The sequence below is a fragment of the Plectropomus leopardus genome, chromosome 11 (assembly GCF_026936395.1).
Source record: "Plectropomus leopardus strain MGB_pleo_1.0 chromosome 11, ASM2693639v1, whole genome shotgun sequence".
NCBI classification, from domain to species: Eukaryota; Metazoa; Chordata; class Actinopteri; order Perciformes; family Serranidae; genus Plectropomus; species Plectropomus leopardus.
In genome coordinates, this window is record NC_142186.1 from 24,729,156 (window position 1) to 24,755,992 (window position 26,837).

General features: G+C 37.0%; 2 protein-coding genes across 2 annotated transcripts; one reads left to right on the plus strand and one right to left on the minus strand.

Annotated features, from left to right (window-relative positions):
• The first annotated feature begins 983 nt into the window (after nt 1-983).
• Nucleotides 984-3,748, plus strand: LOC121945296 (C-type lectin domain family 4 member E-like). Its single transcript, XM_088084377.1, has 5 exons — nt 984-1,138; nt 1,220-1,444; nt 2,136-2,287; nt 2,381-2,499; nt 3,476-3,748. Exons 1-5 carry the CDS (start codon nt 1,123-1,125, stop codon nt 3,639-3,641), a joined length of 678 nt encoding a protein of 225 aa, XP_087940503.1. The 5' UTR covers nt 984-1,122; the 3' UTR covers nt 3,642-3,748.
• On the minus strand, nt 2,133-26,596 carry cd4-1 (CD4-1 molecule). Its single transcript, XM_042489364.2, has 12 exons — nt 26,447-26,596; nt 14,312-14,433; nt 10,163-10,239; nt 9,909-10,070; nt 9,644-9,796; nt 7,722-7,961; nt 7,263-7,628; nt 4,760-5,020; nt 4,514-4,614; nt 4,370-4,413; nt 3,259-4,198; nt 2,133-2,673 (listed from the first exon to the last, which is right to left on the minus strand). Exons 3-11 carry the CDS (start codon nt 10,218-10,220, stop codon nt 4,168-4,170), a joined length of 1,416 nt encoding a protein of 471 aa, XP_042345298.2. The 5' UTR covers nt 10,221-10,239; nt 14,312-14,433; nt 26,447-26,596; the 3' UTR covers nt 2,133-2,673; nt 3,259-4,167.
• Between the last annotated feature and the right edge of the window lie 241 nt (nt 26,597-26,837).

A 26,837-nucleotide genomic window follows, 5' to 3' on the forward strand; every position in this document is an offset into this window, starting at 1 on the left:
AATATACACACTCACTCTCTCTCTCACACACACACACACACACACACACACACACACACACACACACAGTATATATATTCCTTGTATGTGTGCACATACGTGGTGATTAAAGCCAGTTCTGATGCTGCTTATTTAGTTTTTATACATTTTTTTTAAAAAAGGAACAGAAACAGTGATACATGACATTCTCTAAATAAAAACTCCCACTGCACATAGCATTAACTATCACTTTTTTTTTTAACAGATGGAAAAAAATGGTAGGTACTTTCAATTTCCTGACATTCATTAAAAAAAAACTAAGAACTGGAACTGAAACAAGGTCATGACGGGAAAACAGCTGGGAGTTGTGTGTAAAGAAAGTAAAGCCCAGCTGTGAATCATTTAGAAAGTACCCGACCTCATAAGAGTTTGTGATGATGGCGCAACCACAGATTTTGCCTCAGTAGTCACAGAATAGAACTTGAACATTAAATAATCCTACTCTGCTTTAATTAGTTGGATTTCAATAACAAAACCTTGTGGAAAAGAGCTGACAATAGCTGCGGGAATCAGGTTCAGAGAAAATAAATAAATAAACAGGCCATATAAAAAAAAAGTTAAAAAAAAATGACAGTCTGTTGGAGCAATAGAGTGGGCATCTGGTGTGTGTGGTGTCGAGGTGATATTGTTGCAGCTGCTCTACTAACAAAGAGAATACAAATAACTCCCAGCGTGCACACACACACTTACACACACACACACACACACACACACACACACACACACACACACACACACACAGAATTATGATTAATGCTGAGTTGTACTTTTTAGACCTCTGTCGTTGCCAGGTTTGGAAAAAGTAGAACACTTTGCCCATGTAACAGTAAACAATGCCAGCGCTCTATCAAGAAATGTTTGTCTATCTGATCCAATATGGCAGGTCATCACCGGTTTGGCTACCAGACATTGCACCATCTGAGTTTGCATGCTTTGATGTTCACAAAATGTCCAGTCTGTCTGCTAGATTTGTGCAATCTGTACTTTTTCTCCCCTGCTCTTTAGTACACAAACTACTCTATAAAACACACAGCCAGCAGAGAGAGAATACCAGAGTTTGCGGTATCAAACAATCTGAAAGACATGATCAAAATGGAAGGTAAGTGCTCCCTTACGCAGTGTGTACAACTGGATCTGCATGTACCTTAATGCCGTGTGTCTTTATATTCTGTCTCTTCAGTGTGCATCAGAGGCAATGTCGTCCTCTGTGTTCTCATCGGCCTGTTGATTGGTGGGACCTCTCAGGCTGAAGACAGTCTTGAGGCACAGGGACCAGTTGTCCAACAAGAGCCAGACGCAGCCTTTCTAAAGCTTAGACTAGACTTGTTGGAGAATCGTTACAGACATCTGTGTCACCAGTACGCCGCCCTGGCATCCAACTGCTCAGCTTCAGATGACCTTTCAGGTATCTTGTCCATGCTCCAGCAGATGGACTCATCATTTGTTTCTATTCTTTAGTCCCATATGTGTTCAGCATTTTGTTGTTAACAATCTGTAAGGTTTTTATTATTAACCAGTTTGCTTGTTTAACCCTTTGAAACCTAAGAAAATAGGATTGAATCATTTAAAAAAAAACACTGGGAGATGGCACTGAGCAACTTAACGTGGCATGGCCCAAAAATAAGCCAAAAAAATTGTTGTTTTTTTTTTTTTTTAAAAGAAAACAAGAAAATCTCTAGAAAATAAGTCTTAAAAATAAAAAAAACAAATACAAACAATAAAAGCACTTAAGTGCTGAAACCAAGAAAAATAGATGTATATACTCTATTATTTTTCTAATATAATTTCTTAATATTGGAATATTATAATTATGATGATAAAGATACTTTTCAGGACATTTTCCCTATTTGTTTTTGAAAAAAAAATCATAAAATGATTTTTAGGCATTTTTCTTGTCACCTTTTAATAATGTCTTGCAATTTCGGGGATGTTTATTGTTAAGTTGATCTTGTCTTCCCGTTTTCAGAAGAAATCAATCGATTTTGTAAAGGTTTCAAATGGTCATTGAGCTAATGAAAGGCTTCTGAACACAGCACGAGAAAACTCATGTTGATCCTGGTTACAAAAGCTAAAGTAACACATGCACTCTACCACAGCGATCAATTGCAATGAGTGTCCTGACGGTTGGCTTCACGTCGGGGATCAGTGCTTCCACCTCGACCTCGACAAGGACTCCCATTCAAACAGCACAGATAAGTGTTCAGAGATAGGTGCCCATCTTGCCACCTTGACCACCAAAGAAGAGCATGTAAGTCTTTCTGCATGTATTTTTTTCTGTGTGTTTGGAGACATTTGTTAATTCAGAGTATTTACTAGAAATCTGGATGCAATATGTTTTTAGGATACCGTGGGAAAAGAAGCCACGAGACTGGGAGACTTACACTACTTCTGGATCGGACTGAACGACATTGAGAAGGAAGGAGAGTGGAAATGGGCGGACAAAAAAACGCTTGAAATTCCGTATGTATGACGCAACTAATATAAAAACACACTTCATAATCAGACAATATGCTGTAAGTACTTTAAAAAACTGTCCAAAAAATAATAAAATCCAAAAGTTCAATAAGTAAAAATTTTGTGTAGCTGCAACACAATTCAACAGTATAATATAATGTAGCACTGACAGAGGCCATGCTGCCGGCACAAGAACGTTTACTTTTGAACTTCAAGTACATTTTGCTGATAATACATAAACAATATTTCAGTAAAATGTCGAATGTAGGACTTTCACTTTTTAATGTGCTTTGCTACTTTTACTTAAAGATTTCCATGTCTTTTTTGATTATAAAGCAGGAATCACGACTATCTAAGTATCGTGAAAGTATCAAAACACTCAATCCACAGAGGAATGCATACAGTTTGTATTCAGAAACTGCCTTTAACCGAGCCATTAAGACATCTGTGAAGTTGTGATGTCACAAGTGTACCATATAAAGGTAGAAACTGCAGCTGAAGTGCCGTTAAATCTGTGAAATACGTCTTCCAGTAAAGAATCTGAATGCTGCATCAAATGTAGATATATACTGTATGTTCCAGCACTTTTACAAACATTAATTATCTCAATATCTTTGTCACATATTTGACAAATCAAACACCGGCTCTAGATCGGACCATTCAGGTTTTTGCATTGACTACCTACACGCTTATCACGAGAGACGCTTCAGCTGGTTGTAATCTGCAACCTCACAGATAGATGCCACTACATGTTACATACAAGACCTTTAAGGGTCATCATCAGTAGGAAAGTTGATATTTTGAGCAACAGCGAAGATTCCCTCATTAACAAACATCAGAATAGAGACAGTAAAACTGAAAACTGCTACATAACCCCCCCCCCCCAAAGAGATTAACTATTATAATAGTTTTAATTTATTGAGTACATCAGGATAAAATATAAACATGAAACACTGCTTTCTTCTGTCTTCCCACTGTGTAGATTTTGGAACACAGAGTTCCCTGAACAGCCAGACAACCACCTGTCTGGTGGGGCAGAAGGAGAGGACTGTGTGGTGGTCAACAGCCGCAGTCAAACCTGGTACGATGTTCCCTGTGAATTCACGTATCCCCGAATCTGTCAGAAGGCGGCCACCCTGCTCCAGTGAGCCCGAGACACCACTGCGGGACCACCACTCACATGTGGAAGATATTGATACTTTATTGGAAAATATTTACAAACAGATCTACAAATAAACAATTCTCTCACTAAAAAGTCCTGTTTTTAATTGTTTGGTATTTTTAAAAATAATATATGTTATAAAAGCAGGAAATGAAGCCTGTCAGTGCAGTATTATACAGAATCATAAAAGTACATTACATATAGGGAATGAGAGTACAACATAAACAGCTATTAACGTCTATTATCACAAACAATAATGTTAAAATGAAGAGCACTTCTGTCAAATAAACAAAAACTCCATGCTATTTGGCTGATTTATACAGCATACATACAACTTGAAAATACATTTTTGTGTGATAAAAGTCTTTGAACTGAACTTTGTTTTCAACTTTCAGACCCTCATCTAACACACCTAACAGAGGTTCAGCAGTTATGACAGAAAAATCCATCTTATCTGGACAGAAATTCAATTGGCTGCAATGTCCTCTTGAAAACGTCTTTTTTGGGAGATGTTATGTTCTGTAGAATCCTTTTGGCTTCGGGCTGAAACAGAAAGAAGTCACAGGTTTCCTTTTAAGATGTGGGAATAGAAACAGAGCCACAGAAAGCAAGGTGTTCATTTTATTAATGTTTGTATCTTCATAAAAGACTTTATGGCTTAAGGTGTGACTCAGGTTTCTGTGCTCACGAGTCCAGGAAATGGTTGTTACGTACTTTTTGCATTGGCAAAGTCGATGCCTGAGGGTTCTCGTCTTCCGCTAAAGTCAGCCACAGAGACAGAGAGAGAGAGATAACGCTTAACCAAAGTAATTTCCCAGATTGATCAAACAGAAAGGAATAGGAATGGTTTTGCTGTACTTGTCTGCGTCGATAGAGGATGAAAATGAGGAGGACGAGGAGGAGCACGATGACTATGACACTGCATATGACCACCTGCATCCACACACTCAGTTTTGGTTCTGTGTGCAGCAGAAACAGAAACAGTCATCAAACAGTAAACGGTACACAGAACACATCATGTCAGTCTTTGTTGTAAGAAAGACTGTGGCCACAAGGTCATGTCCTTGTCATATTTCCTGCTCTCCTCTCACTTCCTGTGCTCACCGATATTCAACGTTATCTCAGCCAACGTCAGCCGTGTGTTGTTCTGCCACAGCTCACACCTCCACTTTCCGCTATCTCCTGTCCCCACTTCCGGGATGGTGAGATGGGCGGGGTGACGGTCAGGTGTCAGGGATGACGACAGGGGTGACTGTTCAGGTGGGAGCCATTTCAGTTGTAAGTCAGGGGGCAGCGGGTGACCGGGGCTGCAAGTCAGGTTGAGCTGTTGGCCAGAAATTAACTTTGTTCCCGGGGAGGAGGTGACTGCAGAGAGAGAGAGAGAGAGAGTTTAAGTGCAGAAACAAAGAAAGAAAAATCTAAAATGTATGAGAAAGTTTGACAGGCTGGGAAAATCTTGTGCTCTCCTTTCTTCTCCATTCACTATCTGAAACTAACTAAGCCTTTGGCTTCTGTTGCTGCAGTGAGCCAGCAAAACATAATTTAGGGGAATTGATTTATTTATTGCAACCTGTTACATTGACTGCTCTATATTTACTCTGCAGCATTTTCACCCCCTCCCTATTGCACAATTTTCTGGCTGTTAACAGACTCAATGTGTTGTTGTTCACATACATATAATCTGTGCACATATATATTTTCTATATATATAATATGTAGTTAAATGTTATAGTATAAATGTATGTATGTGTTCCATATGTTTGTGTTAACATCGTCCAGCTTTTTTTGTCCTGATTGTTACTTTATGTCTAGAGCTACGCAAAAAACATACAGAGTCAAATTTCATGTGTATGTGCATATACGTGGCAATTAAAGCCAATTCTGATGATGATTATAGATTTAAAAAAAACAAAATTAGAACAGAAACAGCAGTACATGACAGCATCTAAATCAAAACCCCACTGCACAATTAATAACCAATTTAAACTGAAAAAAGGGGGAAAACGTCATTATTCGGTCATGATATACTGTACTTCACCCTAAGGACAATTTAAGCAGTGACAATAAGTCAACCTTTCAACCAATGAATGGTGAGAATACCAATTTACAATTGACAGTCAATCAATCATGCAAATCTTTTTTTTTTTTTTTTTTAACAAAATTGCTGAATTCTCTTTGGCTTCAACCCTCCAATTGTAATTTCTAGAGAGTGTCTTTCTTCAGTCTTCTTTTCTAATAAATTGAATATCTCTGAGCCTTTGACTGCTGGTTGGGTCTCAAGAGAAAAAAATGCCAGATTTTGCAACTTCTGCGCCGTGGGCAAGCATCCCCTGCACCTCCCTCACCTAATAAACAATATCCAATAAGAAATAACAAATAATAAGAAAATAAATAATGTGCAAAATTGCAAATTTTGTTTTTATACTTTTCATTTTCTCTTACTAAATGCTCTCCACAAACATTCCCCTCCACCATTTCCCTCTCGTTATGTTTTATCAACCTCTCCCCCGTGGCGTTTTTTTTTTTTTTTGGGGCATTTACTTTATCTTCCATCAACAATTTTTGATCAATCGGGAAAATAACCAGCAGATTAATGGACAATGAAAACAATATTAAGCCTTTAAGAAAGCTAGACAGGCACAATCTGTAAATGAATACATTACATTTGATTTAGTTTTGTGAGGTAGGATCCTATTGGATGATTGATCAATGCCCAAACGTCTTTTATTATAAGATAAATGCATTTTTTTTTACATATAAGTACACACTAACACTCACTAAACCCAACTATTTGTTACCTTTTATCTTTATCTAACTGCCAGTAACTCATAAGCAGTCAAAAATAGTAGTCTAAAACTTAAAAGGCAATGGCTCCCAGTGGTCTTAACTTGTTATTTGATCTAGCTGAGTTGAAGACCATTAAACAAACCAACCTTGAAACACTATAAGCAAGCACACAAGCATTCACACACAGCGTCAGATTTAATAAATACACAGCATTCGATTTTGTTTGGTGGATGACGGTAGTGATCCAGGGGTGCTAAGCTGGAGAGAAAAGAGAATCTAGTAAAACTTGGGGGCTCAAAAGCAAATCAGGGGACCCCTTATTGTGAGATACCTCCCTTCCTTGAAATTATCCATCAGATTGGTGGTCTCGTTTCAATGTTCCTGGTTAAATAATAGCTCAGATAAAAATGAGAAATCTTAGTTTTACACCATAAATCCTTAGAACACAGACTCCAATTAAAATTCATTGTGTTATCACACTCTTCTGGCGGAGGGAAAGCTCGTTATACTCTATTAAAACAAGTGGAGCTAGACAAGTGTATTAGCCACTAAATTAGACACATGCCACACCAGGGACACTTTCAAATAAAGTCTGCAGCCGAGAGATGAAAACACTCGCACAGTGCAACAGAGAGAAGGCGAAGAAATGACCGTCTCCAACTTGTTCTGAATGACAATTAGGAAGGTGAAAAGAACTGGACATCAAGAAGATAAATGAGGACACTGCGATAACAAAAGAACAAGCAAACAACATTAAACGTGACCGATGTGAGTGCAACACAGAGCTGGGCTTGTACAAAAGCAATTTGTTTTGACTTACTTTGCAGCACCTGTACGTGGACAGTCCTGCTTAGAGTCACGCTGTTTTTGAATTTCAGGGCGCAAATATAATCTCCTTCATCTTCTTCTGTGCCTCGGCTTTTGGTCAAAGACAGACTTCTTTTTTTGGGGTCTCCTAAAGGGCGTAGTCCCTTGTTTTGAACTGTATTCCAGGTCAGTGAACCGAGAGAGAGGTAGAAGAGCCTTTGTGGACTCGGGTCCGCTTTAGGGATGAAGTGCCAGGTAACTTCCTTGATGCCTGTAGCATTGATTTGTCCCCAGGAGATGTGATCAGGAATAGAGCAGGGGATGGTGAGAGGCCGGGACTTAGATGTATACTGAGGACGTAAAGGAGCTGGGGACAGGTCTAAATAAGGAGGAAATGAGAAATTATGGTGGTTATGTTTAAGTTGAGGGTACACCACTGTGAATGCATATATGCACGTACACAAATACTCACCCACAACTGTAACAGAAACTTTGGCTTTGTTCTCTATTTGATTATATGTAGCAACACAAGTCCAATCCCCATTGTCTTGGTTTTTGGCCATCATACTAAATGATTGTGGGGTAGATTTTCTTTCTCCCCGGGGATTCAGCCAGTGTATCTGTGGCTTCTTCTGACCCTGAAAAGTCTCTGCATTGCAGACCAGAGACAGAGATGTCCCCGGCAGCACAGGAGAGACTGGGCTCACAGTCGCTAGGAAACAGAATGGAAATTATGAAAATTATTAAAGGTTTGATTTTTTTCTTAAGCAGTCGATTTGGCTGTACATTTATCTAGCAAGTAACAAACAGAAATGTAGCAGATGTGGTAAAAAAAAAAAAAAACAACCCAAATGTCAAAAAGTAAAAGTAAAGCCAGAAAACAGCCTTGTTTAGCTCGACTTGACTCACTGACCAACATGACTGCTGATCTTGAGGAAGGCCTGAGGGCCAAAACATCATCTGAATAAAAAAGAAATGCACATGGAGCCATATTGTGCCACACTTGTCTCCTATTTTCAAGTCTACTGTCAGTGATCAGTGCCTCCATAAACCCCTTTTCTTTAAAATAGTGTAGTTTGACCGCCATGTTATATTCAGCCCTGATTACTTTTTCTTGTTGTTGTTTGATCACTACAAGTGAATACTGTTTTGCAAAATTGCCTCTTTTGGCAGAAAACCACTGAAATTTGTTTTCAGTGAACATTTTGCTGATAGCTGAAATACCCTGCAGTCCCTCCAGAATTTTGTGGGCTTAATTGGGATTGTTAAAACCTGTAATATCTGGTCTCTCAGCAGTTTGTAAGAAAAATATGCGATGTGTGTTGTGATGTTTATATATCGGCTATGTATGTTTTTGCTATGAAATTGCAAGTGAAAACTGAAGAAGTAGTTGTGATTCTGTCTCAGATTTGGAGCTCATTATTGTCTGCACTCTGTGTTTCCCACAGAGTTGGACTCAATTTGTGTGATTGCTTGTTGCTGCTGTTTCATGCAGTGTTGAAGGACTATCTATGCTGTCCTCCTGCTCTCTCTCCCCAGTTAGCAAGAGCTAACACAGCACAACGTGATCTTATCCCTACTTGTCATATTTTACCGCTTGGGCAGAAGCCCTGCAGTGGCAATGAAAATCCAACAGAGACATTAATCTCACACCCAAATGGCTCAACTCTGTCGTTAATAACTGTTGGGTAACATTAGCCGTGTGATGTTAACAGTTAGCTCTGTCACTGTGTTTGTGACTCTGTCCAAGGCGTAGAGCTCCCGTCCTGCGGCATTGGTTTCATGATAAACAGAGAGTGCTCTATATTGTAATTAGATGTTACTCATTTTAAATAGTCAAGAAGTTATGGTGATTGTACAAAACTGCAAGACCACACAGATTTCAGGGGAAGTGGGCACAATTGTGTTAACTTGTGATTCCAACATCCCCACATCCTGGAGAGACTGAAATACGTTGGCAGGGAACATTTTGCTTATCAACATTTTGTTGATATATTCATATCAACATTTTTGTGACTCATCTGATACTTAAATTTGCAACTATTCCTTGTTATCAATAGAAAATGTAATTTGCTCTGTATTACAAATTAGTTGTACGTAGCCTAAACATTATTTTATGAGAAAGTGTGGTTATTTTGGTTTGTGCATTGGGTTTTGAAAAGCCAAATGGTAGAAGACTTTAACAAATTAGACTCACAGCCCTTAGGTTAAAACATGAAACAATTATACACTAACTCTTTGAACAACACATTTTGTCAAAGCATGCACTACATTTTTCCAAAACGCATTCACCCATGAATTTTGCTTCCAACTTAATCTTGTGTAGAGTATTAGGACCTTTTAAATGAACATGTAGTGGTCTTACTAAACTGTAAATGTCTATTTTGCACTTACCAGTGAGTTTCAGAAGTCTATATCTGATGGTTGAAATGGTTGTGCTAAATATTTTCACTTCACCGACAAAAGTCCCAAAGTTTCCTTCTGGGATGTTGGTGATGGTCAGTGAACGGTCACCAGTCCAGAACAACTTGCTTTTCCAGAGTTCATCTGCAAAGCAAGAATTAAATGGTTGTTATTATCAAAAGTATCTTTATTAATTTCATCTAATGATATTAAAAACATGTTGTTATATCTGTGAGTGGCTCAATGCATTGTTCACCTTCAGAGGTCCTCTTATTTCCCAACGGAGTACACCAAGCAATTTCAGTCCCTCCCTCAAAGTACCAGTACACATAATGTTTTGTGAAATCAGTCTTCTCTGGAAGCTCAAAGGTGATCGTCCCTCCCACCTGAGCATATACATATATCACATCGTCTGCCCCTAAGAAAGCAAGAGAGAGGTTGTGTTGATGCACAAAACCAAATAGTCCATGTCATAAAGTAATTTAATACTTTGCAATTAATGCATCTTACCTTCTGTTGACACGAGCATAGCAATGAGAAGGAGGACAGATTGAATTGAGGTCTTCATTTCAGTCAAGTCTGAACAACTGTAAATTTAGAAAAATACAATTAACATATTCATATTAATTTTGCATAATAATAACAATAATAATTAACTTTATTTTTAAAGCAGCTTTTATACATACAAAGTAGCTCTCATGAAAATGCAAGTAAAAAATGTAATTGAGAGCTACTTTGTATGTATAAAGTAGCTCTCATGAAAATGAGAGCTACTTTATACATACAAAGTAGCTCTCTCATGAAAATGCAAGTAAAAAATGTAATTGATGCTATAAGAAAACAAGTGCTACTGTAAAGATGCTCAAATGGGAGTGATCTCCTCTCTTTTACTTGTTTTAATTAAACATCTGGCAGCAGCATTTTGTATAAACTATTTGCACTGATTGTGCAAATTCTAGTCCAATAAAAAATAATTGCAATAGTCATAAACAAAAAAAAATCATTAATACATTTCTTTGTCTTAATACTCACTAGATATGGTCTGAGTTTTTTAAATATATATCTCAGACAAAAAAAAATTGGTCAGTGAGCTTTTTTAAGTTAGGTTACGATGTATACCCGCTCTTTTTCCATTTCATTGAACCTTATTTGCATGAGTTTTAAGGACACTTAAATTTGGTCTTTCTTTTTTTATTTCATCTGGTCAGAACAACTATAATTGCTGTTTTGTCATCTCATGTAACACTGAAAGATGTGATACTTTTAAAGCAGTCTAACGTGCGACCGTCAGGGTCATCAGGCGCTGGAGATAAAAAATACTACAGTGTGTCATTTACATAGAATTGCAGTTTTTACACAATGTTGTTGTATAATTTGATGAAGAAACAACCTGTGCAAAGGAAAATGAGTGGACTAAGTATGGAGCCCTGTGGAACATCAACAGCACTTTTTCTGAGGCTCTTACTGTGCTGAGACCATGCCCTATTTGTCACTATGTTATCATGTAAACTACTTAACTGTTTGTATAATATATTTTGCAGTTTTAACCCTAAAAATCACCCTTTTGAAGCTGGTACTTAGCTAAATTTTTGATTTTGGTTGACACTGTATCAGAATTTTTTTGATTCAACTTAAAATTTTTAAAGGACTTTTTTTTTTGTATTTATTTGAGGGCCTATTTTATCCACCCCCTCTACAAACATGAAGTAGACAAAATATTAACACATAATCATAATGTACAATAATGCGAAGCAACACTAACGCCTCTCTGATGTTTAGTTAATATCAACTGAACACAACAGATTCACAAAATAATAACGTGTTCCAGGGTTTAATTCCTGCACAGAAAACAATGAATAAACTAAGCATAAGAGCCCATCGTTTTAAGAAAGTTATTGACAGATTTAGAACAAAATACTAAAAAAGCTATATTTTAGTAAATCAATATTGTAGCGACATTGCTACTTTGTCATATAATTGTGTATCAACATACTGCATACTGTATCAACTTTTGCTGCAAAGAGAAATCATTCAGCAGGAAGCAAAGAGGGGTTTGTGGTGGTCTCAGATTTTAGGAGATTTGAGAGGATAAAAGACAAAGAGTTGAGAGTTGAGAGTAGGCGGCCTGTGGTGGGTTTTTGAATGAGAAGAAACAGACAAATGTCGGAGGGAGGAGACACAGAGCGTACGCTGGGTTGTGGTGGGCCTTGATTTAGTTAAGGTGCAGATTCTTATCCCAATCCTCCCCCTCTGCCTCTCACACCCCCTCTCTTCCTCCCCTGTTCCACGAAAGACGGATCTCTCCACGCTTAAAAAGAGAAAAGAGGAGACCACAGCAGCGGCAGCACACCTAAGCTGTGGTTTAAGGTAGATGTTTCTCTCTTCTTACTCCCTTATCTCTCTCTCTGTTGTCTGTCTCTACTTTACCTCTGTAGTTTGTACAGTATGTCATGATTGTGTACAAAACCATCTTGTCAAAGACTTTTACTGTTGCTTTTATAGTGATGTGACGCTTTAAAGAAAATGGTTATGTACCTGGTCTATTTTTTTTTTAATTAAAACCCCTAAGATCAAAAATCAATAAAAATAAAATTTGCCATTTGATTATATTAGATTGTGAATGTAGTTGCACAGGCCAAACAATTTTCCATGTTGAAGATAAAGCTGTTGGGTCTTCTAACTTTGACTCGGGCTTCAGGCCAAAAGCGAGCGCAAGAGACTAAGATCGGGGATTTATTTGTAATGATTTTATTTGACACTGAGATCCAAAAGATCTTATGTCAAAACACTGTTTATTATTGTTAATGTGGTGTTTTGGTTCAAGATTATTTAATTATATTGTCTGTGACACAATGAGCATTGGCTTCTGATTTATACTGGCTGTAAAAATTAACAAAAAACAAAATAAAATATACTTAAGAAAGAATAAGAAAATAAATGATTGGAGTCCAATACGACTTCAATTTAATAGATATTCAGGTAATTTATTCTATTAATGAACTTTCACTGGTGTATTTTTTCCTCTCTTAACCTATGACATCACCACTGTGCAAGAATGTAAATCTATACCGGATTGTTATTGGGTTTTGGCAAATTTCTTGGTGATATAAAAAATATCAGCGTTTGAGCACACTGGTGGTCAGGTGGCTAAGGCGCCAGAATGCAATGTCCCCGGTTTGCGTCCGTCCAGGGACCTTTCCTTGCATGTCATCCCTCATCTCTACCTCTCGTTTCCTGTCATCGCTCGCCTGTCAGCTGCCCAATAAATGCATAAAATGTCCAAAAAATCCTTCTAAAAATCTCTTTGTCTCACCATTAGAGGCCAAATCTGCTCACAAACGATCCTCAATGAGTTATAGCCCTCTACATGAAAGTATCTGGATGCATATTTCAAATTTATTAAGGTCACAAAGTCCTTTTTATTGTACATAAATTCTGCTCATGGCTTTAAATAGTTATAATCATTTGTCTGGGGCCTCGCACTTAAAATGTCAGTCAGTCAGCTACCTCAAGAAAAGCAGAATTAAATATTAAAATCTGAGGTGATGTTTGTCAAGGAGAAACGTCTCACGGCAAATGGTTTATGTATGTTTCCAATGTATCTATAAAAGATTAAGGACCGTAAACATGTGAAGAAAGAAATGTGTGAGATATGATATAAAATGCTTCATTATTTATTATAACTGAGATCAGAGTTTGTAAGAGAGTAAGTAAAAAGGGGAGACAGAGCGAAAGTGACGATGCACAGACGTTTAGAGTCACAGCACCTGTGGAGCTGTAACCCAGAAACCAAAACGATCGTATCTGTAGTCAGGATAGAGCTTCAACAACAAGAAGCGAAGCGAGGGGGAGGGCGAGGGTCAAACATTGTGAGGAGGTGAAGGGAGGAGGAGAGCAGAAAAGTAAAAAGGACAGAGAGAAGTACAGTATAATATATATTAAGCGTGTCTATTCTTTTTTTACTTTTTAAAGTCTGCCTTTTGCCACCTGAACTGAATCAAACAGATTTTTTAAAATAAATTCTATTCCTTATAAATTACGCACAGATATATTTAATGCAGTTTAAGCAGGATACAAAATTGCTGGATAGAAAAATAAGTAATGTTAGTTGTATTCTCAATATTTTCAGCTTAGGTGGTAATATTGAATGTAAAGGCATGTGTAAAATAAACTAAGATAAACTACCCTTATGAATGAAATTTACCTTTATAATTCACTATGTGTATAGCGGTATTACATTTCGTGTTGCTCAGTGCTGTACTACCTGTGAATTTCAACTAAGCATAAAAGCAAGAAGGAATAAATAATAACAAAAACCCTCAAAATATTATTTTAGTTGTGCTGAAATTTGTGCAGAAAATATATTTTCATTATATTTTTGTAATGATTATTTTCATGTTTAATGTTCAAGTATTTCTCTCAGTTATAAGGATCGGTACATATGTTTGAATAATACAACCCCTCTTTGTTGCTGTAATTAGATAAACACTTGCTTTGACATTTCGACCCGCTGAGCCAGCTGAGCTCTCACAGGTTTATAATTCAAACTAAGCATCAGGCATGAAAAACATTGAGACTTATTTTTTGTGTTTCCGGTAGTAAATGTTTTTATATTTTAAATGCAAAAATATAAATTTAAAATAACTACAGTATACTTACATCAATTGCTGACTGCTGTGTCTCTCTGTGCTCACTGAAGCGGAGTCAGGTGGAAATGTTGAATATTTATCAAACAAATCCTCTTTTTAAATGCCGTTGCACCTCCCTCGCCAACGATTGGTCTGGAAACAAAGCACACAGTTGTCGATCAAACGCAAAATCAGAATAGTGACCTTTGATTGGTTGTTACAGAAGAATAGATTTCTTCGCAATGTTTTTTTCTTCCTATAGAAGTTGTTTGAACTATCGCCTAATGTGTCTAAAATGTATACGTTGCGTTATAAAATTAAATAAAATCAAAATAAATAATTTGTGCAGTTTAATAGTGTTATATTTTATTCAGTAAATTGTAATGTACTTGTGATTTTCTTTTTTTACTTTTTAAACAGTCCAACAGATAAACAAACCACTCATCTAAATTGGCCAAAATTATTATTTGAGTTGCTGCCTGATAACAGAAGTCACAAAATTTGTGAACGGTCTCCATGGGCTCATTATCTATCTTTAGCACGTTCTAAATAGCACATGGACGGCTTACGGCCTAATTTATTATAATTGCTCAGTTGATTTTCTCCCGGTCGTATAATTGCACTGATTTAGATACATAATTAGTATGTCAGAACTCAAGCCATGAACTGCTGGACCAATCTTCACAAAAGCAGTTTTTAAATGCAAATTAAAAAAATGAAACCCTTCCTAAAAAGAAACACTCAGATAATGTGCGGTACGGGGAAAGAGAAATGGTTTGAGGGAAATTGGCTCTCTGGGACAGACGTACAGAGACTGTGATCATTTTAGAATAATACACACAGTGAAATAAATATATCAGACCGCTCACTGATCATCATATCAATATATCGACTCCAAATCACAAGAATACAGCTGTCAGTGCATTTCATCTTCTCCTCGATAAAATCAACAGTCCCTTTATGTTCACTTTTACACACTGGCCTACACTTAATCATGGCTTTAATTTTCATGAAAATTGTCTTCAGTCACTCCAGCAAGAACATCTTTAGATATTGTCTAAATAACGGGAACTACACATCAGCATGCCATGTATTCTTAAAGTTTACAAGACAAATGAAAGTAAAGAAAAGAAAGAAAAGCTAAAGAAAGCTAAAGCTGTATAAAATCTGCAGGGTTATTTGATTCTTGTTTATCAAATTAAAAGATTTTGTTTGCCGAGAAACATGCCCATTCTTGTCAAAACGTCTCTTGAGTATGTAAAAATACAGAATATCACTGAATGTCAGCATTTAAAAATACTGGTATTAAGTCAAACGTAACAAAAAGTTGTAATCTTTTTTTTTTATTTGACTTTTATGCCTTTATTAGATGCCAAATGCAGCGTGAAAGAGCATGAGAGAGGGAATTGCATGCAGCAAATGGCCAAGGGTGGAATCAAACCCACGGCCGCTGGCGCAAAGACACAGCCCCTCGCACATGGGGAGCCCGCTCCTCCAGGCGAGTTACCAGGTGCCCAAAATATAGGACTGTTTTTTGGCCATTCTAAAGCTTCTGTGCATCATTTAAGACACATTTTCTCCTCGTTTAACAGGCCATGTTTGAAACTTTCGTAGTTAAACAGTTTGACAGATAAACTTTAGGGTCCACCTAAGTGCAAATTTGTCTTAAGCTTCTTTAAAACACTGCAAAGGCACATACAAACACATAAGACAACACACCAATAAATACATACAAACAAACAAACAAGATACAATAGCACAAATAGGCAAGTAGTAGCAAAAAGTTAAATGAAAAATAAAAGAGAGCACAACTTATAAAACAATAGCGTTCTGCGATGCTATCATTCTGTGTTCGACTTGTATATGTTCCAGCTGGTCTTTGGGACCCTATTTTGACTTGAATTTAAACAAATTCAAGTCTCGAATTTAAATAAATTCAAGTCTCGTCTGTATGAGTTTGAACGGCAGCCCGCCAAATAGTCCGTGCGGTGGAAAGAGATTAGCAGTTTTCACTAAATGTTTCCATCTAATCTAATTCTTGTTTTCTGTTCCGATTAATGCTGAATTAGTGTTCAGTGTTGAAAAACAAGCTGATCAGAATTAACAAAGCAAATGAGCGCAGCCCGGGGATTTAACAAACAAACCCCTAAAAGCTAAGAACACGTTTGATCTCTGTGATCCTCTCCCTAAAATAAATATTTACTAAACACCGTTCAGTCATGTACTCATTTACCTCTTGTTGTACTGCTTTTGGGGAACTCTGCACCTTGTACCCATTGAAGACTGATTATTCTTTGCATATTTGTTGTTGTGACAGAGGTTGGCTACATTGTCAACTTTTAAGCAATTCTTTTTCAAACTCAGTTTTTCATTTCACATTTCACTGAGCGTTTTAGTGATATGAAGTCATCCAGAGTAAAATTCAGATTACGCTCCGCACAACGAGTAGTTGCTGTAATACTTTTTGGGTGAATGTACACCTGTGCGGGAGCTTAACATCAGCTGGTGCTTATCTCCTCTCCTAACCTGCTGTAGAGTTTTGTCTGCACTCAATTTTAACAGTAATACAGCATCCGTGGATCTCTGTCTGTTCTTATTGATGTCAGAGTTTGAGCTTATGGTGGTTTTTACTGGTGTGATGCATAAAACTGCAAACATAGTTACTGTCACAGTTCCACTTTATAATGTGGCATAATGTGTGAGTTTATTTTGTTTCTTTTCTGCAAACCTTGACAAGCACTTAAAAATGTGTTCATTAATATTGTCATTAATACTCAAAACCACAAAAGAAAGTTTTCTAAATGAGGCAATTTTGTTGAATTTCAGGCTTCAGTGGGTCAGAAATGGAGAAAGCAATACAGATAGCTTGAAGCCATGAAGGTTTTGATTCATATGAGTGTAATTTTCTCTTGTTCTAAACATTATTTTTTTAGGCATTGTAATATTATAGAAATTCATCTTCATGCAATAATAAGGTGATCTGTCTGAGGCCAAGCTGGCTAATGACAGCTACAGGGATCATTAAGGGACTGAAGCTGCAGAAACACGCTGAGGTGGTTTAGAAAGACAAACCACAACAAGGACAAAACAAACATCTCGCACACGTCTCATGTGTCTCTCTGAGGTTTGTCTGCCTGCCTCTGTACTACCGTCATGAAGGGCTCACACCTGCTTCTGTTCTCTCTGAGCTGAAATGAAACAAGCTTTTTGTTTGCTCCTTATGAGAAAACGCTTACAAGTTATGGCCGCCATACAGAAACATTCAGGGCCTAGCGTAAATGAGTAATCTCTCACAGAACTGGGCATAAAAACGGCTCAAATTTGACATTTCCTCAGTGGATTTGTGTTTCTAAGCTGTGATTTTAATGGGAAAACACCTGAAAGTGAGGACTCCCTCATTAGTCACACACCTGACGAGGGCGTGTGGACCATATCGTTTCATTACCGAAAGAGAAAAAGACTAAAAGTGTAGGCCACAAGCAAGAATGAGGGGTGATTCACTTTTTTCGTATCTATATCTTTGTTTCCTAAGCCTCCATTGCAGACATTTCACTCCTACAGAGGATTTCCCTCGCCATGTTATCTGTGTTTTCTATCTCTGACTTGTTTTTTTGAATGCTCTTCTATAACCATTTCGAGTTACACCAGAGCCAGTGCCGCACATTAAGCAATATAAGCAGCTGCGTTTAAGGCCCGTCGATCTAGAAAAGATTTTTTAATGAAAAAGAAACAAAAATTAAACAAAACCTGAAAACATTTGGTGACATATCTTACCAACAAATACTAAAAAACAATAAGTAGGTTAAGTAAGTAAATGACTGTCCCCTATGAAATAAGCACTGTCGTTGTTGAAAAAATGTAATCATAGGGTTTTTGGTTAATTTAATGTATTCACTGTAGCATATTTAAAGACAGTGTTTTAGCTATTAGATATTATTTTAGTCTTTGAGTGTGTATTTGTGCATTTTCTGTCCTTACACTAATAATTACGATACACAAGTTAGTTTAGGGTCAATTGATCACATTATGTCCACCCACCCGGGCCACCAGCATTTTAGGGCCAGCCCTGAGAATGTTGTATTATTTAACAGTGGTACGTTGAAGAAAAACTGGAAGATATCTGAAGCCCTACAAAGACGGGAAGGTACAGAGTTTGTACTGTATGTGACTTTTTCAGATACAAACAAAATGTCAGTGGAAAAGAAGTTGAGAACCAGAAACAAGTGACATTCTGCTCAATGACTGTTTCATCATGTGGGGGAACTTCATTCAAACTTCTTTGAAACTTCAGTTGTGAAACAATAGATGTCTCTCCCACTCACCACTTCACTTCCATCATTCATACACGTTATTTTTGTGTGTTACTGTATTGTTTGTAAGCTAATCGTTTCATCAGAGTGGAAAAAAATATATTTTTGTTACAGTTAGCACAGATTCAAACATAAACATGACTGTCATGTTTTGACAGGTCATAATGCCAAGTCATGTTTTTGTAAGAATTATTTTTGGCATTGGAAAAATGCATTGTGGTTCACAACAGACGCACAGGGTTCATGTTAAAGCATACTATTACTGTAAAGTTGTCATTAACATAATGCTGATTTGCTGAAGTTAAATGATGACGCTGGTTATACCATGGAAAAACTGCAGAACTCTTCCACAGCGCCTACATTCATGTACGCAACAATAACTGCTTCAGTAGTTGATGTGACTAAATTCTTGTAAATAATTAATTCGACCAAGTTATTCATCCAAACAACAGTAAGAATTAGACCTCTCTGTAAAGAGGTTAACTGCGCCTGAATTGCGGGAAGTGTTGAATGGGGTCATAGATAGAAAACACAAATTTTAAAGCAAATTTTGTCGTCAGCTATTTCTCAATAAAACAGCTTCTCTGCAAATATCTACATTCTAATGTCAATGTCATCGCGTCTCTAAACGTTTGTCTACTGATGAATCACAGTACATTGTGTTATTTGTGGTGTCCCACAGGGACAGTTCTGGGGCCCCTGTTATTCTTTTTACATTTGCTACCCTTGGGGCAAATCATAAACAGATTTAATATTGAAAAACTTTTTATTGCGGATGATATCTAACTCCACTTTTCATTCAAACCCAGTGGGCCCTTAGGCTTATTTAGGCTCAGAGACTGCCTTAACACTGTTAGTGGAGTAGCAGAGATGTTGATCCCCTTTTCCACCTGTCAGCTACTTCGATCATTTAATTTAGGCCTTCCGTATGTTCCCCATCCTATTTCAACTCCAGAGGTGACTGTGCTTTAGCAGTTGTTGCTACTAAACACTGGCACAGCCTTCTCTATTTAATTAGATGTGCTGAATGTGTGTGTTGTTTTAAACGGCTGCTGAAAACTCATTTCTAAAGGTTGGCCTTTTTGTAAATCCTCTCTGTATGCCATTTGTTTTGTTTATTTTGGTCATGTACTTTAACTTTTGTCTCTATATCGTGCACATGCACGTATATGTATGTAAATGTTAAGCACTTTATAACTGCATGTTTTAAAAAGTGCTATAAAATAAAATAATAATAATTATTATTATTATAAGGGACTGGATGGCAGAAAATGTATTTACTCAATGCTGATACGATGGATGTTGCTTTAGAAAATGTTTTCCTCCTGATCATGCAAAGTATAGACCTCTTTCGTCAGCTGCCCACTCAAACCTGTGTAAACCTGGGACAATATTTGACCAATTATCATCTTTGGACGCCTTGTTAAGTAGCTGACCACATCTTGTTTGTTCTACTAAAGAGCGCCTATACTAAATGAGAAGAAAAGTACATGACATTAGTCAGTGAGAGTTGAGATAAATGCATGTACGAGCATCTTTAGTTCAGCAGTTGAAGCTAGAGATCACAGCTTACTGATATTTCTTGATAGTCTGTAGGCAATAAAAAACGGTGCAGAAAGACTTCTCACAAGATCAAATAGACAGTCTCACAGACATTACTCCTATGCTCAGATGTCTTCACTGGCTCCCTGTTGCGTTTAGGATCGAATTTAAAATTCTCATTCTTACTTAGAAAGCATTACATGGTCGGGCTCCCGCTTATGTGGTGAAACCACTTTACCTGTACCCTGCAGCACGCACTCTTAGGTGAAAAATGCTAAATTTATTGTCTGTCCCTCGCACCTACCTTAAGACCTGTGGTGATCAGGTTTTTGAGGCCATAGCAACTAAATTACAGAATGCCCTTACTGCATTGTTGTTGTCTGCTGACTCTGTGGTGTCTTTTAAAAGGCAGCTTCAGACATAACTATTTACACAGGCATTTTGATAACCTGTACGCACTAGGTCTGCATTTTATTTATATATTGTATATTCATTAGTTGTGGCTGTGTGCCACAACTCAGTGCTCAAGAAAACTTTTTGTCCTACAGCTTCATTAACGTTGCCAATCACACACTCTGTGAAAAACTTAAATATATACATAGGGAGCTTACATTTCTGCTATTCCTATCAAGAAGGAGAGAGGAAGATGAAATAGTAATTGAGTCATACAAAGTATGTTCGAGGGATTATGAATTTGATCCATTTATTCCAGATTTGATAGAATTTGTTCTAATGGATCGTCAAAGAAAGTTTGACATTTTAAATATTTCCATACCAATTTTCCAAAGTAGGTGGTACGGAAAACTTTCTAGTGATTGATTTTTTACTCCCTGCCAAAAGGGCCTGCAGCAGCTTTATATTCCTACTCTGTTTCAAAAACAAAATGTGACCCAGATATCTATTTTTGCAAAAACATTTTGGTGCTGGGTCTTAACAAGGTCTTAAGAGCCACTGAAAACTGCAAATTTACCCTCAAAGCCTCTTAAATAAGCCAAATTCCTGCTTCTTTTCCCACATATCTTTCATATCAATGTGTTTTCATTTTTTGCTTTTTTTTTAATAATGTGTTCTCAGTTTTGCTCTTTAAATATGAGGCTCGGGCAGTCGCTTCATTCTCTATTTTTCCTTTTTTGTATGTTGTATAATGCCCTTGTAAAGCACTTTGTGACATTGTGTGATAAGCGCTATACAAATGATCATAGACAGAGCTCTTATTTGAACCTAAATGTTTTGACAGCATAATGCATTTTCTTGAGCGCTCACGGTTAATAATCAAGCCACATCACATAACTGACATGTCCTCAGTTCAGTTCGAGTCGGGGACGTTTGTTGCATATCACACCATGTTTTCTGTTTCTCTCTACACTGTCAACTATTGAATAAAGGCAAAAAAAAACTCAAAAATGTATTTGCTTATAAAAGTATTAGATGTGCAGAGGTAGACAACAAATAGACGACTGCTCTCCTGTTACATAGTGGGGAAGGTTAGCTTTCTGTCAACAGCAAATTGGTTTGTTTGCAAGTGTAATAAATTCCAAAACTGCTTCACTGCATCAATCCACTAAAAGCGGCATGTGCTTAATCCTTAATTTATAATTCTAATATAATTCTATTTTAACAACAGAGTGTTAAATTCACAAAAAATATTAATGTTTTTCAAAGTTTGTATTTATTTATTACAAGAGTGACTAGACTTAATCAGAAAAAAAGTAATGATGACACACTTTCATAGCATAATAGCACTATTATCTAATACAGCACACTAAATTTTCTGACTAATTTTCTGTCTTATATTGTTGTATTTACATCATCTTTCATTGGAAAAGTTTCTATAACCTACTCTCCCAAAAATTGGTTTGGTGGAAGGTATAAAGTACTTTTATGTCAAAAAGTTCCTTGTCCGAGTGGAGTCCAAGTCAAGATGTAAGTCTTTGTTAATTTTGTCAAGTCAAGTCTAAAATCATCTAATCCGTGACTTGTATCGGAGTAGAGTCCAAGTCATGTGAGTCTACACCTCTGGAGATTAGATTATTTATTGTCAAATTTCTCTGAAATGCGTCCTACATTAAAAGCGCAGTGCATGGTCTATAAATTAATAACACAGTCATTAATATCCACATAAACACAGCAACAATGTTACAAGCACAAACAGTGTATGTCATTTAAATGCTTAACGTTCAGTGTCCGACACACACAGGTGCACACATCTACCTCACAGTAACAGCTGCAGAACAGTTTAAGCATTATGTTTCATTTCCTGGTTCAGTTCACTTTACCCTCGGCCTACTGGGAGTCATCTTCTTGCTTAGCAGTTTAACACTAAAGTTGCAAAGCTCACACACGAGCAGCACTCGGTGAGCCTCACACAACTGCCATCTTGTTACAAAAGAAACAACAAACTAGAAAATGCATATTTTCGATATCAGAATGGTCAGAGATCGATCACAATTTACCGTTTTAACACTGACTCCACTCATCAGAAGCTGAACTGACAACTGAAACCTGCGCGGAACAGAAGCTAAACATGAGGGGAGTTTACAGAACGGGAAATCACCTATCAGATGATCATTTTAAATTCAAGGATTGTGGATTATTTGATAATCAAGTGTGCAATTTGCACCTGCACCTGCTCTGTTAACTGTCTCCTGTTGCTCTGAAAACTCATAATTCATCGTGCTGATCGCTGCAACTGTTTTGCACCAATCAAAGGCTGCTGATTAGCACCAAAACTAATATGAGACAAACCTGTGCCAGGTGTTTACATGCCTGTGTTTGAATAATGTTACGTTCACAATAAGTAAACTTTATCGACTGTATATTATGATTTTCTCGGGTACTAGATACATGCTCCTGATGGAAGGATAACCCCAAATGGAAATACAAGAAGGAGGGACACACACAGAAATTTCAGTTTCACTTTGAATGACTGTGTGTGCATGTTCATTTGTGTAAGACAGACAATAAGACAGAGAACTGAGTAATAGCCATGAAAAGGGAATCCTGTTTTCTCATATGAAAACAACCCCCAGTGCAACAGAGACATTATATTTTCAGAACAGAGTGAGGGAAACACAGCTCGGTTATCACCTACACAAGAGACAAAAAACACATGTAGAGCCTCTAAATGAACATTGACATGTTTCTTGTCATTATGAGAGGGAGAAAGAAATACATCACTTTTTTTTTACTATTTGTAATGTCTGTAAGTTGTTTTGTTTTGTTTTTTTTTTCAAAAAAATCATTATTTCAGCTCTGTACTATAGCACACAAATAAAACAAAGAGATTAAAGAGCTGACTTCAAGCCTCCCGGTGCTCATCGGTGTTTGAAGATGTTATTGGGCGAACTGTGTTGTACATATTCCTCCAAATTTAAGGAGAATGGAGTAAAAACAATGGTCTTAAACAAATAGTTTTCTGTATGGTTAAATGTAGTCATTTTATTGGGGACGAAGCATTACTTTGCATAAAATAAAGCTGATGGTAATAGGTTCCAAAACAAGTAAGGCATGAAGATATGCAGTACAACAGGTCTAGCGAAGCATCACCAGGTAAAATACTAAATACCTGCTGATATATGTTGTTTGCAGACTTTAATCATCAACCTGCAGCCAAATACTGAGCATTAAAGCTCCTTGTGGTTGTTTTTAAAACATAATAAATAAATAAATAAAGAAACACACTTTGGGTCTTCTAAAATTGTGAAACTATGAGATCAAATGTGCAGGAACATCGAGACAACACAATAAAACTATATCACTGTCCTTGTTTTGTCAGTTCACAAGAAACCTTGAACAAACTGGAACAAATTTAAATGTGCACAAACAAGATGTCGTCTATTCTGACTGCACAATATTACATAATGTAACTTTTTAGGGGACCTCTGCTAAACTGATGGGTGTTTAGGCATGTTTCAGTGGTAGTGAATACAGCATGGACTGACATGGACAAGATTAATTGTCTCTCTAGTACTGCACGTCTCTTGTGGCAATTAATGCTGTAAAAAAATTTGCATGAATGCAGCGGGGTAAAAGGTTTACGTTTTTGTTTTGTCTATATTCAGTTGAATTCAATTCCAAAAACCTTATTTGCTCCGCAAAGGGCAATTCAAAGCAAGCAGGTTTCTAAAAACTAGAGCACACAAAACAATTCATTTACAGGCAAAAAAAATACTCCCAAAATTCAAATTATGTCAATTTAAAGAAAAAAAAAATTATATTCACAGGATTATTTGGCAAATACGTAGCCAGCCAACACCATAAAGGACATTTCATCAAAATGCGCCACATGTGGATTTATCCATCTATACACAACGTAAACTGACTGTCTCTTGTGTGGCACCTGTTCACAAGTCTTACGGTTTCGGACTTTATTAAACAGGCAGGGGCATCCCTCTGTCAGTAACGTATAAGCCTACATTATAAGTATAATAGTTACCTCTGCAACCAAATATTATCTTCAACATGTGCATTTATACACAAGGTAAAGTGAGCGGCCCGTGTGGCGCCCGTTTACAAGTTTAATGACTTCGGACCACAGGCAGGGGTATCCCACTGTCAGCGATGTATACAGCAGAACTATGTCCTGAATAAAGATATATAATCTTTAACATTTCCTGTGTTCAGGTATCTAGAGTAAGAAACAAACCATGTGAGTGATGTGGTGATAATATACAGACTGTTTGCTTCAGGGATTCTTCTCAGGCTCCAAAATACCTTAATTACAGCTTCAGTTACCAGTGTATAAAGTTGTTTTAAAAATACATTTTAATTATCATGCATTTTATTTCAGATTAGTTGGAAGATCAAGACCAAATTTGGCAATATGTGTACGGTAAGCATCAATCAAATAGTCACTTTTTAGCTTGGATAAAAGCAGAACTATGTTTTGTATTACAGTTAATAAAAAAATAAACCTGCATCAAACCTACTGGTTACACTTTACACCAACATTACATTAATTTATGTTGTATGCTTTCCTGAGGGTGTTGACTGCAACAAGTACATGCATTTACGTTACAGGGTAGGATATACGGCATTTCTTAACGCATCATTAAAAGTACGTTGAAAGCTATTTGTTTAGTCAACCAATGAGGAATACCGTAAACCTATAAAGGCTAAGTTCTGGCATGAGTAGATCCTTTTCATTTGCCACATTAAATATATTTTACAGACAGTACTAGTGCCCAGAAAACAAACAAAACAAGTTACAATTACTGTTTCTCTTTCAGGCTGTTTCAAGCCAGAAGCAAACATTATGTTAACGTTTTAAAATGTCAATGATTTCTCTGTGCTCCTCAGAAGAATACATTATTTACAACAAAAATAATTTAAATTGTAAACAGTGATTCTTCCTAATAAAGACAGTATGTTTGTGATAGTTTCTGAAAAACAGTGAATTATTTTTACATATATTTTTATTTTTTGTGCAACAATCAGGTTTCACGTTGACCAGTTGTGAGACCACGAAGCTGCTCCCATTAGCCAAAGCTACAACCAACAGATACGAATGAATCATTCACAATCATGTGGATTTAATACTTTCTATATTTCCAGAGATTTCTTCAATGAGAATTACTTTGTGTGTATGAATAACACTGCAAATAGCACCCCACTGAATTGCAAAATCAACTAAATGTTGCCAGTGTCATTGCACAAGCGTTGAACTTTACACTTCAAGAAAGTGAGTAAAAGAGAATTCTATTTTAAGCATTTCTGATTTGAGATTTTGAAATCTTTCTCTGGTTTGTCATTGGAACAGCACAACACAAAGAAGACAGCAAAATCTTCCATACAGGGTGAAATCCAAACGTAGAGGGCTATTCATTTAAAAGGTTACTTAAGGCCTGTGGTAAAACAAGCAAATGGTTTAGTGTAATTTTACTTGATCCAGCTCAAAAATCACAAGTATTCAGCCAGAATATTAAAGATATTCATCACTGTTTACTTGTAATGATTTGAGATAATTTTTCAGTCTGAGGCTAAATACAAAGAAGACAGACGAAACCAAACCAAGGCCAAGACAAAACAATCAGTATATGGCACGAGAGATAAAGAGTTTTAAAAATGTGGCCCGGGGCGAGGTCAGGTCTGAGTGCTACAGTTTTGCCCCTCAGTGCCCCTTTAGTGCTTCTGTCTACGAGAGCACATTTAGTGACAGCGTCTGTCAGTACTTGTAGAAACAATTTTGCCCTCGTAGATAGGCATGTTGCCATCCTGATTTATGTCTCTGACCTCTGTAAGAATACCCCTTAAATCAACTTATAAAAAAACAAATACACTGAGTATACATATACAGTATGTTTGGCAGTACTCACTTTTGATGTTCTCAGTGCAGCGATGAGTTCAGCTCTGACATTTGGTCGACTGTACGCTCTGCAGGTGGCTCATTCACTCACTCACACACACACACACACACACACACACACACACACACACACACACACACACACACAGGAAGTTAGACACCACGATGATCCCATCCTTTCTGTTATGTACTAAATGGATTACAAAGATTAGGATAACATTGTCTTTCTCATGTACACACACACACACTCACACACACACACACACACACACACACACACACACACACACACACACACCATGTAAAAGTTTTGTAAGGAAGGTTTATGTTACAAAACACCAGAACTCCACAACTCTTCAAAATAGCAAATATTATTTGCTCTTAAACACATGCGGATATGC